At 35.7% G+C, this 12,924-nt stretch overlaps 2 protein-coding genes across 2 annotated transcripts in view; one reads left to right on the forward strand and one right to left on the reverse strand.

Moving 5' to 3' along the window:
- Nucleotides 1–3,000: 3,000 nt before the first annotated feature.
- LOC117781625 (ras suppressor protein 1) lies at nt 3,001–4,936 on the forward strand. The gene is made up of 3 exons (XM_034618409.1): nt 3,001–3,263; nt 3,965–4,586; nt 4,650–4,936. Exons 1-3 carry the CDS (start codon nt 3,128–3,130, stop codon nt 4,738–4,740), a joined length of 849 nt encoding a protein of 282 aa, XP_034474300.1. The 5' UTR covers nt 3,001–3,127; the 3' UTR covers nt 4,741–4,936.
- A 1,887-nt stretch (nt 4,937–6,823) lies between these two features.
- LOC117782220 (disintegrin and metalloproteinase domain-containing protein 10) overlaps nt 6,824–12,924 on the reverse strand; it is a 119,476-nt gene continuing 113,375 nt past the window's right edge. Inside the window, 7 exon segments of the mRNA XM_034619247.1 lie at nt 6,824–6,946; nt 6,948–7,084; nt 8,510–9,044; nt 9,854–10,900; nt 11,437–11,671; nt 11,745–11,905; nt 12,655–12,801. Of these exon segments, the coding sequence (XP_034475138.1) occupies nt 6,863–6,946; nt 6,948–7,084; nt 8,510–9,044; nt 9,854–10,900; nt 11,437–11,671; nt 11,745–11,905; nt 12,655–12,801 (2,346 nt within the window). The 3' untranslated portion in view covers nt 6,824–6,862.

Raw genomic sequence — 12,924 nt, forward strand, 5'->3', positions numbered from 1 at the left:
GTATAGGAAATAAATTTTCATAATTGCTTGAGTTTTTCAGCAGCGAATTGGCAACTTTGAGGCAACTCTTTCAAATGAAATATTGTTTAAAATTAAATGAATCTAAACAATAAATTCTGTCAACAAAAACTTTATTTTATACTAATTAAAATATATCCATGAAATCAAACTGATTTTCATAGAATAGTGTTTTATTTTTCACTTCTCACGTTTATTTGTTTTGAATGACGGAATGATTTTTTAAATATAGCTTGAATGTTCATCAATAAATTCAATTTATAACTAATTGAGCTATTCACGTTTTTTTATTTTTTATCGAGTACAAATTACGAAGTAACTTCTTTTTAAAACTTGTATAATAGTTTTAAGTATAAACTTAAAGATACGAGTACTTTCTATTTTAATTGACAATAATTTTTTTAAATTTAAAAATAAGATCTAACAATTTTTTATAAGAAGTTTATAAATTTTTAATTTGAATTTGCAGACTTAGATTTTTAAAACTAAACTGGTAGCTTTGTTGTTATAAATATTTGTTGTTGTTACAATGCAAATGCAATAAAATTGACTTACTCAGATTGCATCAATATAATTAATTATAGCACTTAATATTCATTTGTTTGACCACTTTGTTGCAATTTGCGAAATCAGCAAAATTGGGCAAACGGTCAAAACATTGAAAATAAACCAGAAAAAAAATCGAAATGTTAATTAAAACAAAAACTATCGCCGCTGGGCATCCAATGCCGGTGTTGCCACAAAATTAGCAGCCAGAAATTCAGCCAAAAATCTGGCGCTCAAAATTTTCATCCAAAAACAAAATTAATTTTTTGGGGCAGGCCAAAGTTTTTCTGGCCAACGAGAGAGTTTGCATTGTTTTGCATATTTTATATGGCGGAAATGTAGCGCACAACAACACACACACAGACACACAATGCGCCCCAAAAGTATGCAACACGCAAATTATGCATCGCAAGGCACAAAAGACAAACTTTCACTGGCTTTGGCAGATTCGACAAGCGAAATGAAAATTAATATGAGAACAACAAAAATATGACTAACAATGCATATGAGAGATGCAGCAACTAGCACACCAGCATCCCAGTCTCAATTCCAACTAAAACGACCACTGCAACAATATAGTAATTAAAAATTCAGCCAACTATCTAAACGGAACTGCCAACGGGTCACATACATGCATACTGGCATTTATAGGCCTGCCCAACTCCATTCAAATCAGCATTTATTAAATAATGAATCAGAGCTCGGAGCATAAGTCTTTCATTATTTAATAGCTTTGACTATTTAATCAACCCACCAGGCTCTAAATTTTCGAATTCTGCACAGGTTGTGTGTAGATAACCATTTAAATCTCAATGAAATTTAAAAAAAAAATGTTAAGTTCTATTTTTGTTTGAATGATAGATTTAAGACGACTCTAGGTGGGATAAACATTTTTCAATAGGCCAGAAGCAAGCTAGGTAACACTCAATATGCTGAAATTAATAATAACCAATAATAATTTACAATAATGCAAGCAATTCTAATACTACATAATAACTTCAAATGAAAATCGAGACATTATTACTAGAGTTTAAACAGAATATTGAAGCATGGAAATATTATATCATTGCTCTGCATGTGATTCTATGAAAATAAATCTTAATCCGCAGGCGGATTCATTCATTGTGTTCATTCTTAAGGTCTCTTCAATTTGAGTGGATATGTAAGTTTATATTCAAGCAATCTCTGTACTAAACAGCAGGGATTAAAACCGTTATCGAAACCGTAACCTTTAACCGATATTAACCAATTAACTTTTATAAACGTAACTGAATTCTAACTGAAAACCAACTTCTTAATTATAACAAAACCCGATTCAATTTATAAAAAAAATTATATACAAAATAAAAAAACCGAAAACCGTATCGAAACCGATAACCAAAGCAAAATACCCTAACTGATACCGATATTCTTTTCGGTTTGATAATTTGCTAAAGAGTATCCTATCGTATTGTAATAATGAGGTGTATATTTTAGTTTTTTTTATTAAAAAGGCTTAACTCCACTGCATAGGGTATCTTAAAGTCGAGCATCCTAAATTGCTATGATTTTACCAAATGAACGAGAAATAAAAACAAAACAAAAAGAGAAGGAACTGCCACTCAACTAATATGCTGTCAAACGGGTTTCCGCGAGTTTACTTAAAAATAAAAAGAAAACAAAAAGAAACTCAAATAAAATAAAATAAACAAAAGCAAAGCGAAATCGTATCAAGTTTTTGGGGGGGATTGTCTCTGGTTTCTTGCCTTTATTTTATGGATAGACGACAACAACAAAAAAAGATCGAATCGATCGATCGACGGATCGTCGGATTGTCGGATCTGTTGAGGGTGCTGTAAAAGATATTCTCAGTTACTCGGAGACGTGCGTGGCGTAAGAAGGTGACGCATCGGCAACTTGGCTATTTTTGTGATTAATTTTTATAGACGCGAGCGAGGCAAATAAATTAGATTTAGAATAAGGCAAATGCGTCGAGTGTAACGAGCACATTTAATGCTCAGTCGACGGCAATCAAAGTGAAAATCGTTTGAAAGCGACCAAAATAAGAACATAATTGATTGTAAATAATTTATAAAATTGTAAAGAATTTAATCTGATCGCAAATTGGGTCAAGTGCATAGTTTGTGTGGCACAGTAGCCTTAAAAATTGTAAAACTATAAGCAGCACGCTAAAAAGCAAGTGAAAAATGCCAGAAGAATAACAGATGCAATTGGAAAAACAAGAGGCAGCTGCAGTAACAGTTTGAGTAGCACTGTGCAATTGTGATCGTCTTACAACTATGAAAATATCTTCTTTGATTAATACTCAGAAACACCAAGGCAGTGCTAATGTGCTTAAAACACATACATTAACATAATTAAAGTGCAGTTAATAATCAAATTTAATATCAACAATAAGCCAATTATAGTTTTAAAGCAACTGTGCATTTGCTTTACACTCAAAAAGTGCCAGTCTTTGCTTTTACTATTTCCAACGGTCTGGCAGCCTTATAACAAGTGGCAGCGCTGCGCTCTTAACAGAATTTCAATTTAACAGTGATATTAACAGAGACCAATAACAAACATGAATCAATGTCTGCCTGTAAACGCAAAGATGTCGAAGGCGAAGAAGGTTTTGGATGAGGCGCGTGAGACTCAAAATCGGGAACTGGACCTTGTCGACAAGGGTCTGGTGTCCTTTGAGGAGCTACCAGGTCTATGTAAGTACGCTGTGTGTAATTTTGTTTTGTAAATCTGTGAATAATCTGCATTTAATAATGCTAAAACCCACGCATCGTCTATGACGCCATCGACAGCAAGTTAACAGCATTCTGTCTGATGACGCCAGATTCTATGTATAAACAAAAAAGCAGCAATATAAATATGATAAGCATTCAAGTTTAGATTGTGTTGAATTGTGAGACAGGACTTAATTTTACATTTAATGCGCGTTTTGCATTAAAACTGACAGATGTAACGCCCAATATATTTTATTTGTTTAAATTATAAATAGTAACAGCATACATTAGCGTTGTCTCGCTCACACTTGCGCTGAGAACGGCCTGTTGCATGCTTAGCAGCAAACAGCTGTTCGAGTTTTGTGATTGCTTCCCAGTAGAAAATCTGCTGCGATTCGTAATTCTTAAATACATTGGAACTCAAAAATGTTCATTTATTTTACTTTAAGACTGAGTAGTGTACAAAGAACAATATGGCTTAAAATGAATGTGCTCTGAAGACTAAATTTGATTTCAAAGCATAAATTAGAATTGTTAGTAAATTGGTTAGAATTGAGAATTTTATGAAAATATTAAAAAAAAATGTACATTTATTTTCGAAAATAATGTAAGAATAACAATCAATATATTCGATTCTAAAGAAGCAGTATTACATTAAAATAACCTTATTAAAACCTCCACAGTTAACATGGCTAATATCACACGGCTAACGTTGTCCCACAACAAAATCAGCATTATAAGTCCGGGTATTGCCAACTTGCTGAATCTGGAGATATTGAATCTGTCCAATAATCAGCTCTCTGAACTGCCAGTTTCACTGTCATCGATGCCAAAGCTGCGAATTTTAAATGTGTCCATCAATAAGTTGGGCAATCTACCTCGCGGATTCGGAGCATTTCCAGTTCTGGAAGTACTTGATCTGTCCTACAATAATCTGAATGAACAGGTGCTGCCAGGTAACTTCTTTGGCATGGAAACGTTGCGTGCTTTGTATCTGGGCGACAACGACTTTGAGTATATTCCCAAAGAATTGGGGCAGCTGAAGAATCTGCAGATCTTGGGACTGCGGGACAACGATCTGTTGGAGCTGCCCCGTGAGGTTGGAGACCTGGCGCGTTTGCGGGAGCTGCACATTCAAAACAATCGGCTACAGGTGTTGCCCCCAGAGGTGGCACAACTCGATTTACTCAGCAACAAGTCGGTGATGAAAATGGAGGAAAATCCTTGGGTTAATCCCATAGCTGAGCAGTATTTGCTGGGTATCAGTCATGTCATTGAATATCTCAAAACGGAAACCTACAAAATGTGAGCTCCAAATGAATTTACTATATTATTTTGATTAAACTAATGGGTATTTTTTTACCTTAGCATCTACAATCGTCATATGCAAGGAGGACGCAGTGGTCCACCACCTCCCAAGGCAGATAAGAGCAAGAAGGCTTCCCGAGTGCGAGCATAACTCCTTCGACTTCTTAGAAGTGTTCGTTTCGTCAGGCTGTCAGAGCAGATCATTTTTTGTTTTCTTTTTAACCAAAAAACAAGTTGTTTGTATACTAATTTTTAAGTATTTCGTATATTAATATTTAATTGTGAAAAGTGCCTTCAATGTTTGCTAACAAATGTGAATAAAAAAAAACAATTTTGGAAAAAATTAACTATAGTTTCATTAAGAATGTCAGGGACTGGGTAAAGAAAACAAATGATTTATGTATTTTATAAAATAGTAGTTTTGTTCTTGTTTTATTATCATTTCTTATGTTCATTCTTTTGTTTTTGTAGCAGTGTTTTTAGCCTTAAGTTCAATTTATTAATTCAGTATTTAGTATAATTAAATTAATAGTTATATGGTTTTTTGTTTTTATTTTACGTCTGTTCCTTTGTTTTGTTTTGCAATAAACTAATAGCATAGTTTTTTCATTTGTTTTTGTTGTCAATTTAAATTTCATTTATATTTTATATATTTATATCAATTTAAGTAATTATTGTTTAATTTATGTTTGCTGCTTTATTCTTGTGTATATTTAATTAAATTTTAATTTATTTCACTTAATTAATTTTTTTTTTTTTTTGTATACTTCTTAGAGATTTTATATTTACACGTTGTTCTTTTCTTAGTTTAGCAAGAATTAAAACTGTGGAATTATAATAAGAAATGCAAGTTTCCACTAAAGAATTGAAAAGTGTTAAAAAGTATTGTGTAGTTGAAAATACTCAAACAAAAGGGAAAATTTAATTTGCCTAGATAAAGTTTATAGTTTTCAAAAGAAGCAGAAATTTCTTTACAAAAATTATTTATGAGAAGTCTCAAAGTCTTGGACAATTCAAAGACACAGACAAAAACAAAAAACATAAACTAGAATGCTTATTAAAAATACAACAAATAGGTATGTATAAAGATGTATTTGTTTTCTTAAAAACTTAAATTATCGAGGATATACATGCCATTTACGAGTAACATTTAACATAATCAGTTGCTGGCTAATAAACAGCTCATTAAAAGATAAAGCTTTAAACCTAATACAATAGATGACAATAGAAATTCAATTCTAAAATAATATAAATTATATAGTGATGTTCGTCTTCCTCATCGTCATTTTCTTCTTATTTATGTTGTTTAAAATGACAACTAAAAATTGTAATTTGATTATTAAATTGCTTGCATTATTATTTGATCTAGATTCCGCAAAAAAGTAGTTTCAATTTTATCGCGAAATTACTTTGGCAACAAATTTCATAAATTCTCTTTTGATCAATCGAAAAAGGAAAAGTTTTTTTGTGTTCTTGTTTTTCTGGTTGTTCTCGCTAGTTTACAAATGCAATTTTGACGGCTGAAACTAAAGTTTTGGCCAGTACTTCAGTTAAATATGAATTAAATGCTTTGCTCTTGTTACTTTTATTTTTGAGCCGATTAACAATTTTTGCAGCTTTATACAGAACGTATGTTTGCGCTGTTAAATTTTAATTAATTTTTCTTGCGTTTGCTTGTTAGTAAATGTTCGACATTTATATAATATATTTTTCATTTTGTTGTTGGGTTTTCATTCAATTAAATATTAGTTTTATTCATGTTGTTGCTGCTTTGTAAATAATTATGCACAATTATTATATTATTTGCATGTATGTATATGTATATACATATATATCTATATATATATATATATCTGTGTGTGTTTATTTATTTACTAAATATTATGCAATCTGCCATTTTAATTATTTATAGTAATAATGATTTGCATTTCCATATCAATTATTTTAATCAAAAATATTATTCATTTTTTTTACTGTTTGTTGGTACATATGAAATTTGCCTTTCTTTCTTTTCCTCTTTCTCTCTCTATCTATCTTTATCTTTCTCTCTCGCTCTCTTGTGTTCTTTTTGTGTTGTTGTTTGCATGCTTTGTTTAAATAAAAATAATTAGCATAAAAATTACATTTACATTTAATTTGAGTTCATTTGATTTTTGTTCTTGTTGTTGTGGCTGTGTTAGCTGTTGTTGTTGTTGCCGTTGCTGTTGTTGTTGTTGCTTCTTTTGCCCCTTTCCTTTTGGTTTTCTATGTCGCTCCGACGCCAATTTTGTCTGTCAAACTTTACTATTGTTGGGCGCCCGCGTTGTCGACTCATAGTGGCCACGCCCCAACGCCGCATAGGCGTCAGCGTAGGCGTGGTTGTTGTTGTTGCTGTTGTTCCTCTTGCTCCAGTTGCTGGTGTTCCTGCTGTTCCGGCTGATGTTGTAGCTGTTGGTCATGCAGCGATGTTGGTCGACTATAGCTTACTTGTAGCGCTGGCGGTGGGGACGCGACGCCTATATAAGATTTTGGAAAGTAAAGAGAGAGGGAATCACATCAGAAGTTATTTTAATTTTCTTGGCGCCACGTCAAGTGTCTTCCACCAGGAAGTCTACTTAAATGGAGCCACATCTCGCAAGAAATTTCAACTGGTTCACATACATCCACAGTTATTAGTATTTTCTTAATTTTCATTAGAAATATAAATATGCTAATGAAATTGCCTGTCAATAGTTTGTTTTCTAAAGGCAAATATTAAAAATTTATTTCTAGATTTTATTATTTTCAGGCTGTCTCATTCGCAAGCTGTTAGTTTGGTTAAATATTAAAAGTGTTAAATAAAAATAAATTTTAATTCAAATTGAATAACAAAATATAATATATATATAAATCTTTTACAGCTGAATCAATATAGTTGATTTGTTATTGTTTAGCAAGTTTACAAACAAACTTTAAAATTTAATTCGAAACAGCTGTGAAAATTTGTGATTCAATTTGATGTTCAGTTTTTAGTATGTTAGTATAAGTTAATTGTTAATAGTAAATAAATCATTTGGTTTTGTGCGCATGCAATAACAAAAACAACAACAATACAATAGGCTTGGAAGACCAAACGGAAACAGGACAAAAACAAAGGAAATACCATAACAAATTAAAAGGAAATCAAATCCAAATCCAAAACTGACAAACAAAACATGCTGCAAAAACAAGACTACAAGAAAATGTATTTTTTTCGACGGATGGTTAGTAGAATCAAAGTGGAAACAAAATCGAAACAAAAGAATGGGAAAAACCAAACTCCATTTTAAAAGATTGTCATACCAATTGCATTTCGAATTCTGTGTGGTAGAAGGGGAAAAGCGTTTCTTGGAACGATGGAAATGGTACGCGTTGTGTTGTTTGCTTTTTTGAAGGGAGATGAAGGGCTGTAGTTGTTTTTTTTGTTTAGTATGGCATGTAAGCGGCGCTCCAATTCCACGCGTTCCACTCATGTGTTTAATTTAGTAGACAATATTGCGACGCGTCTTTGAGGCCGCCGACGTTTTGTCTTTGCTGCTGCTGCGGCTGCGATTGCTGTGTTTGTTGTTCTGTTGTTGCTGTTGTTGTTGTTGTTGGGCTGTGTCTTTGGCTTTGGCACTTTTGGCGTTCTTACTACTACTACTAGCCCCCGAGGGCGTGGCTGTGGTAGTGTTGTTGGTGTTGTTGTTGGTACGTGATGAGCGGGACTTATTGCGTGGTGGTAATTCTGAATTTTCAGCGTTTTTTTTTGTATGTTTTTTTGAGAAACACAAAATAGGAAAAAAAGGAATAAAAAATGACAAATGTAAATTAAACGTGTTGGAACAATATGGGATAATTGGCAGCACTCTATCTCTGTCTAAACTTCATTAGCTATGTATATGGTTACTACTTGGACAACTCTAAGCGGAGGGGACACGCACCTTTCGGCGCATAAAACGCTTGTGGTTGTTGTTGTTGTTGCGGTGAGAGTGCTTGCTGTTGTTGTTGTAGTTGTTGTTGCTGCTGCGGCAGTGGCAACGGCAGCTGGGCCCGAGCCACAACACCGCCGCTGCTAATGGCCGCCTGCACACCACCACCAATGGCACCACCCGCCACCGCCTGCTCAGCTGCATACCCCGATCGAGCTGCTCCTGCGGCTGCTCCCGAACTGGCTGGCTGGGGCCTGCCACTGCTGCTCGGCCTCGTGCCACGCCCATCGCTGCGTCGTGCCTGATTCGCCGCCGAGTTGCGACTGGCGTGACTGCCGCCTGTGGGCAGTGGCACTATCGAGTGCCCGCCCTGCTGTCGGTCCCATTCATGCGGATGTGCATTGTGATGATGCGAGCGTCCGCCTCCATGTCGTCCGCCTGCCCCACCACCGCCAGCTGCACCACCGCCGCGTGGATAATGCTGCGCCTCGTGCGCTGGCGGTGGTATGCTGCGTGGTCCGGCGCCTCGCTGATGCGGATGACGTTGCTGTGTCGGAAGGGAATAAGAAGTAGAGGGGGTACATTAATTTTTATTTTTATGACCAAAAGTTATAAAACAACTATAATAAAATTAATTAACACAAAACTATAATAAAGGATTTGAATCCGGCAAACGCTCGATAAAATACTACAATTGTACAAATAGTACAAGTAAATAAATAGTACAACGCAATTACAAATATCACAAATATACAATATATTGCTATTCCGTAGACCGAGCTCGCAAATACCAAAAAATAAGGTAAGTAAAATAAAAATAATGCAATCGAGTTTGTTCGACATAATCTCACTCACTGAAAAATATTTAAATAGTTAATAAAAAATACATATGTATATTAGAGTGGGCCAATTTGTATGAAGTAAAAAAATTGCACAAAGCAGTTATGAAATTCGTAATCTACGATGAATTCTAAGAAGAATTGCCCAAGAAATCATATGTCTAAAATCAATAATGTATATATAACAAATAAATATCTTTGTACTTGTAGCGTTTGGACGAATAATTTCAATAAAGTAAATATGAAAATATAAAAATAAATAAATATTATGTATCAGTATATATTTGTAATATATATAATTAAATATGTATGAAATACATTTTGTAAGCACTGTAATGTATTATTTACAACCAAATTCTGATTTGGTCAATATGAAATTTAAAAAATATAATTAAGGACAGCAAAGCTGTGCAAATATTTTGTAATGGTAACAATCTGCCTATTTATCTTTTACATATATTCCAACTTGGTTAAATTACTCTAGTACTCTTTAAGTGCTGAGTGTAATAAAACTTACCATTCTGCGAATTGTATTCATTGGTGCTCGCAGAGTTTCGCTAATGCGACGAGCTCGACGCTTCTTGGGATTGGAGCTGGGCGTGTGAACGGCACAGCATTTGATGAAGGCGCCCATGATGACGATGAAAGCGACGCCCATAAGCACAACCAGATACCAATTGCCGGTGATCCACTCGGCCACCGTGAGCAGAGTTTCCCGATTGAGGAGGAGATTCTTTAGGCGCACCAACGGGCCGTCAGCGTCGACGGCACGGCACTTGAGAAAGACATCGCAATAGCCCTGAAAGTTGTCACATGGTGAGCCCGGCTGGAGACTAATGCCGCCCTGTTGGATGTTGTATTCAGCGGCAAATTCACTGGTGCTGCGACAGGTGGCAGTGTCGTTGCCATCCTGACAGGCCAGTTCGCACAACTTGCGCTTGCTCACGTGCGGCAGCGTGGACGAGGTGAGGAAGCACTTGGTCATGTTCCAGAGCAAACAGGGAGAGCCACTGCACTCGCCACGAATGCAGAGGGCGGTGCCATTGTTGCACATCGTCTTGTCATCGCGATGTCGCGGCTCGGGACACTCGGCTGTGGTGCCGTTACAGGTGCTCGACCAACTGCATTCCGTTTCCTCCTTGCACTTCTGATGATAATGCGTTGGCACAAACGTGCACGAGTTGGACAGACAGCAAGGACCCTGGGACGGTGAGCATTGTGTCTTGGCCCGACGTTTGCAACCCTTGGCACTGGAATTGAGTGATTGATCGTATTCGCTGATGAGTCGTGGATAACAGCATTTGTCCTTGCACTCCTCCTCGTTGAATCCACAGTCGCATTCCTCTCCAGACTCCACGATCTTGTTGCCACAGAAGGCGCCCTCCGATGCCTTGAAGCAATCGCGCTTCGAATTTCCCACCAACACGTCGAGCACATTCGAAATGTTGCGTATGGAACACGGTGAGAATTTCGAATTATTCGGACGATCACCGGACGTGGCGCTGGCAAACATTATAAAGTTGCCATTTAATCCACCAGGACGGCATTCTTGCGGGTAATCGTGCTATGAAGGTATTATAGAAATTTTTAAAATTAATACATGCAACAGAAACAGTGAAATGGAACACGAATAAAGATTTTAAAGAGTGCAAGAACAGGAAGAAGAGCGCATAATTAGGTAAAGACAAAACAAGTGAAGTGATTTTGCAAAAGCACCAAATTATAATATTAATACAAGCAACAGAAACAGTGGAATGGAACACGAATAAAGCGAAAGCAAAAGAAAAGAGGTTGAAGAATGAAAGAATAAGTGAAACAGGACACAATTTGTATGAGTGCAACAACGGAATGGAACACATTTTAAGCACGAAGAAAGGGGATTGTAAAAAAATTTGAACCGAAATATACAAGGGTGCCACAGAAATTAAACCAACCGAAAATCTCCCAAAAATATATTGAGATTTGGAAGATTTTCGGTTGGATTCCCTTTCTGTGGCACCCCTGAAAAAGTAAAAAAAAATAAAACACGTTTTAAAAGATATACTATTTAAGTTCTCAAAGATTCGCTTCATTACGATTGTTTTACACCGCTCTACTCACCGGTGATCCAAAATTGTGTCCAATTTCATGGGCTAGTGTTAATTGCGATACTTTTGGCGGTACGCGACTGTTGTAGTTGACAAACGTGATGATGCCCGTGTTCAATGAACGCTTTGTGCTCTGGTATTGACCCCCCACCGTCTCGGTGTACGTTTTGTACTTCTCACAGATACCGCCCGAAGCGCCCGATGCACTGGCCACCCAGGCCAAACCCAAAGTGCCGCCAGTGAAATCTCTGAAAAAAATAAAAATATAGAAAAATGTAATTTGAAATCTCAATTGGGTTAAAGATTTTTGTACTTTTTTACCTGTAGGTAAACACATAGGCCAAACAAAAGTCCGAGTGATCCTCTAGTGAGTGGAGATTCAAAAAATTCGAAACATCCATGTGCTCGTTGCAAAATGCATTATGTGGTCCATTGTAGGCAGTCCGACAGGCAGAGTCGTCGTCAATCTTAATGCGTTGCACCTGGTCAAAGATTTTATGTCAAAAATTATTAAATAAATAAAGTTATAGGCGAAATCTAATAAAAACAATTTTAAATTTCAAAATGTATGAATTTTTCAGAAATATTGAAACGACAAACTAGATAAAGATAAAATACAAAAATATAAAGATAAAGACTAACTTTCTAAAATTAATAATATAAAATAATGTCGGAATTTTTTCATTAAAAATGAAAGCTAAAACTAAATTATTAAAATTCCATATTGTTTCGTGACTTTTTCAACATTTCTTTGTCAAAGTTAATAAATTTCTAAATTATTTGAATTATTTGAATAAGAAAAGTGTTTTTAATCAAAAGTTTTTTGTAAATGGTAAAAGAGCTTTAGGTAAAGATATTATTTACTTTATAAATTTAAGGCTAGCTTCCTATAAAAATATATATATAAATGTAATCAATATTAATTTTAACAGTCCATTATATAAATCGCATTTCCCTTCGCTGTGGTGCATTGCTGAACGGAAATGTCAGCTTTAAGGTAGCATTAATAAACTCAACTCAACTCAACTCAACTCAACCCAACCCAACAGAGAATGGCTTGCAACATAATTATTGGGTTGTCTGAGGCTTAAACGTCCTCCCTTATTGCATCCCGACCGGGCACAGGACATGGTCTTTGTTCTTAGTCCATTGTTGGCGGAACTCTAACGCTGTTGGCAATGGCCGACCACAGGGGGCGCCAATGTGCCACTCAACTTACACACCCACTTACCTCAAAGCGTATGTTGCGATGCTCCGTGCGTCCATCGAACTTTGTGTTGCGGTAAATGTAATTAACGGCCGTCACATGATGTGCAATCAGCGATGTGATTTCCTCGCGGGTTTTTACATCCACCTCGTACTTGCGACCGCGATCGTGCTGTAAGTACAGATTGTTCGAGTGTTGTGAATTAATTAAAAAAAAAAAATTAAATAAAAAAAAAGGTGAAAAACGCAGTCTACTCTTAGGCGCTTCACGTAATAAAAATCTCAGCCGCAATGC

The sequence above is a fragment of the Drosophila innubila genome (genome assembly GCF_004354385.1).
Source record: "Drosophila innubila isolate TH190305 chromosome 2L unlocalized genomic scaffold, UK_Dinn_1.0 4_B_2L, whole genome shotgun sequence".
In the NCBI taxonomy this organism is placed as follows: domain Eukaryota; kingdom Metazoa; phylum Arthropoda; class Insecta; order Diptera; family Drosophilidae; genus Drosophila; species Drosophila innubila.

Bases quoted from the DNA above. Each gene is read 5' to 3' on its own strand.
- LOC117781625 (XM_034618409.1), top strand. From the start codon at position 3,128: ATGAATCAATGTCTGCCTGTAAACGCAAAGATGTCGAAGGCGAAGAAG. The intron at 3,264-3,964 runs GTAAGTACGCTG...AAACCTCCACAG, and splicing joins TGAGGAGCTACCAGGTCTAT to TTAACATGGCTAATATCACA. The intron at 4,587-4,649 runs GTGAGCTCCAAA...TTTTTACCTTAG, and splicing joins AAAACGGAAACCTACAAAAT to CATCTACAATCGTCATATGC.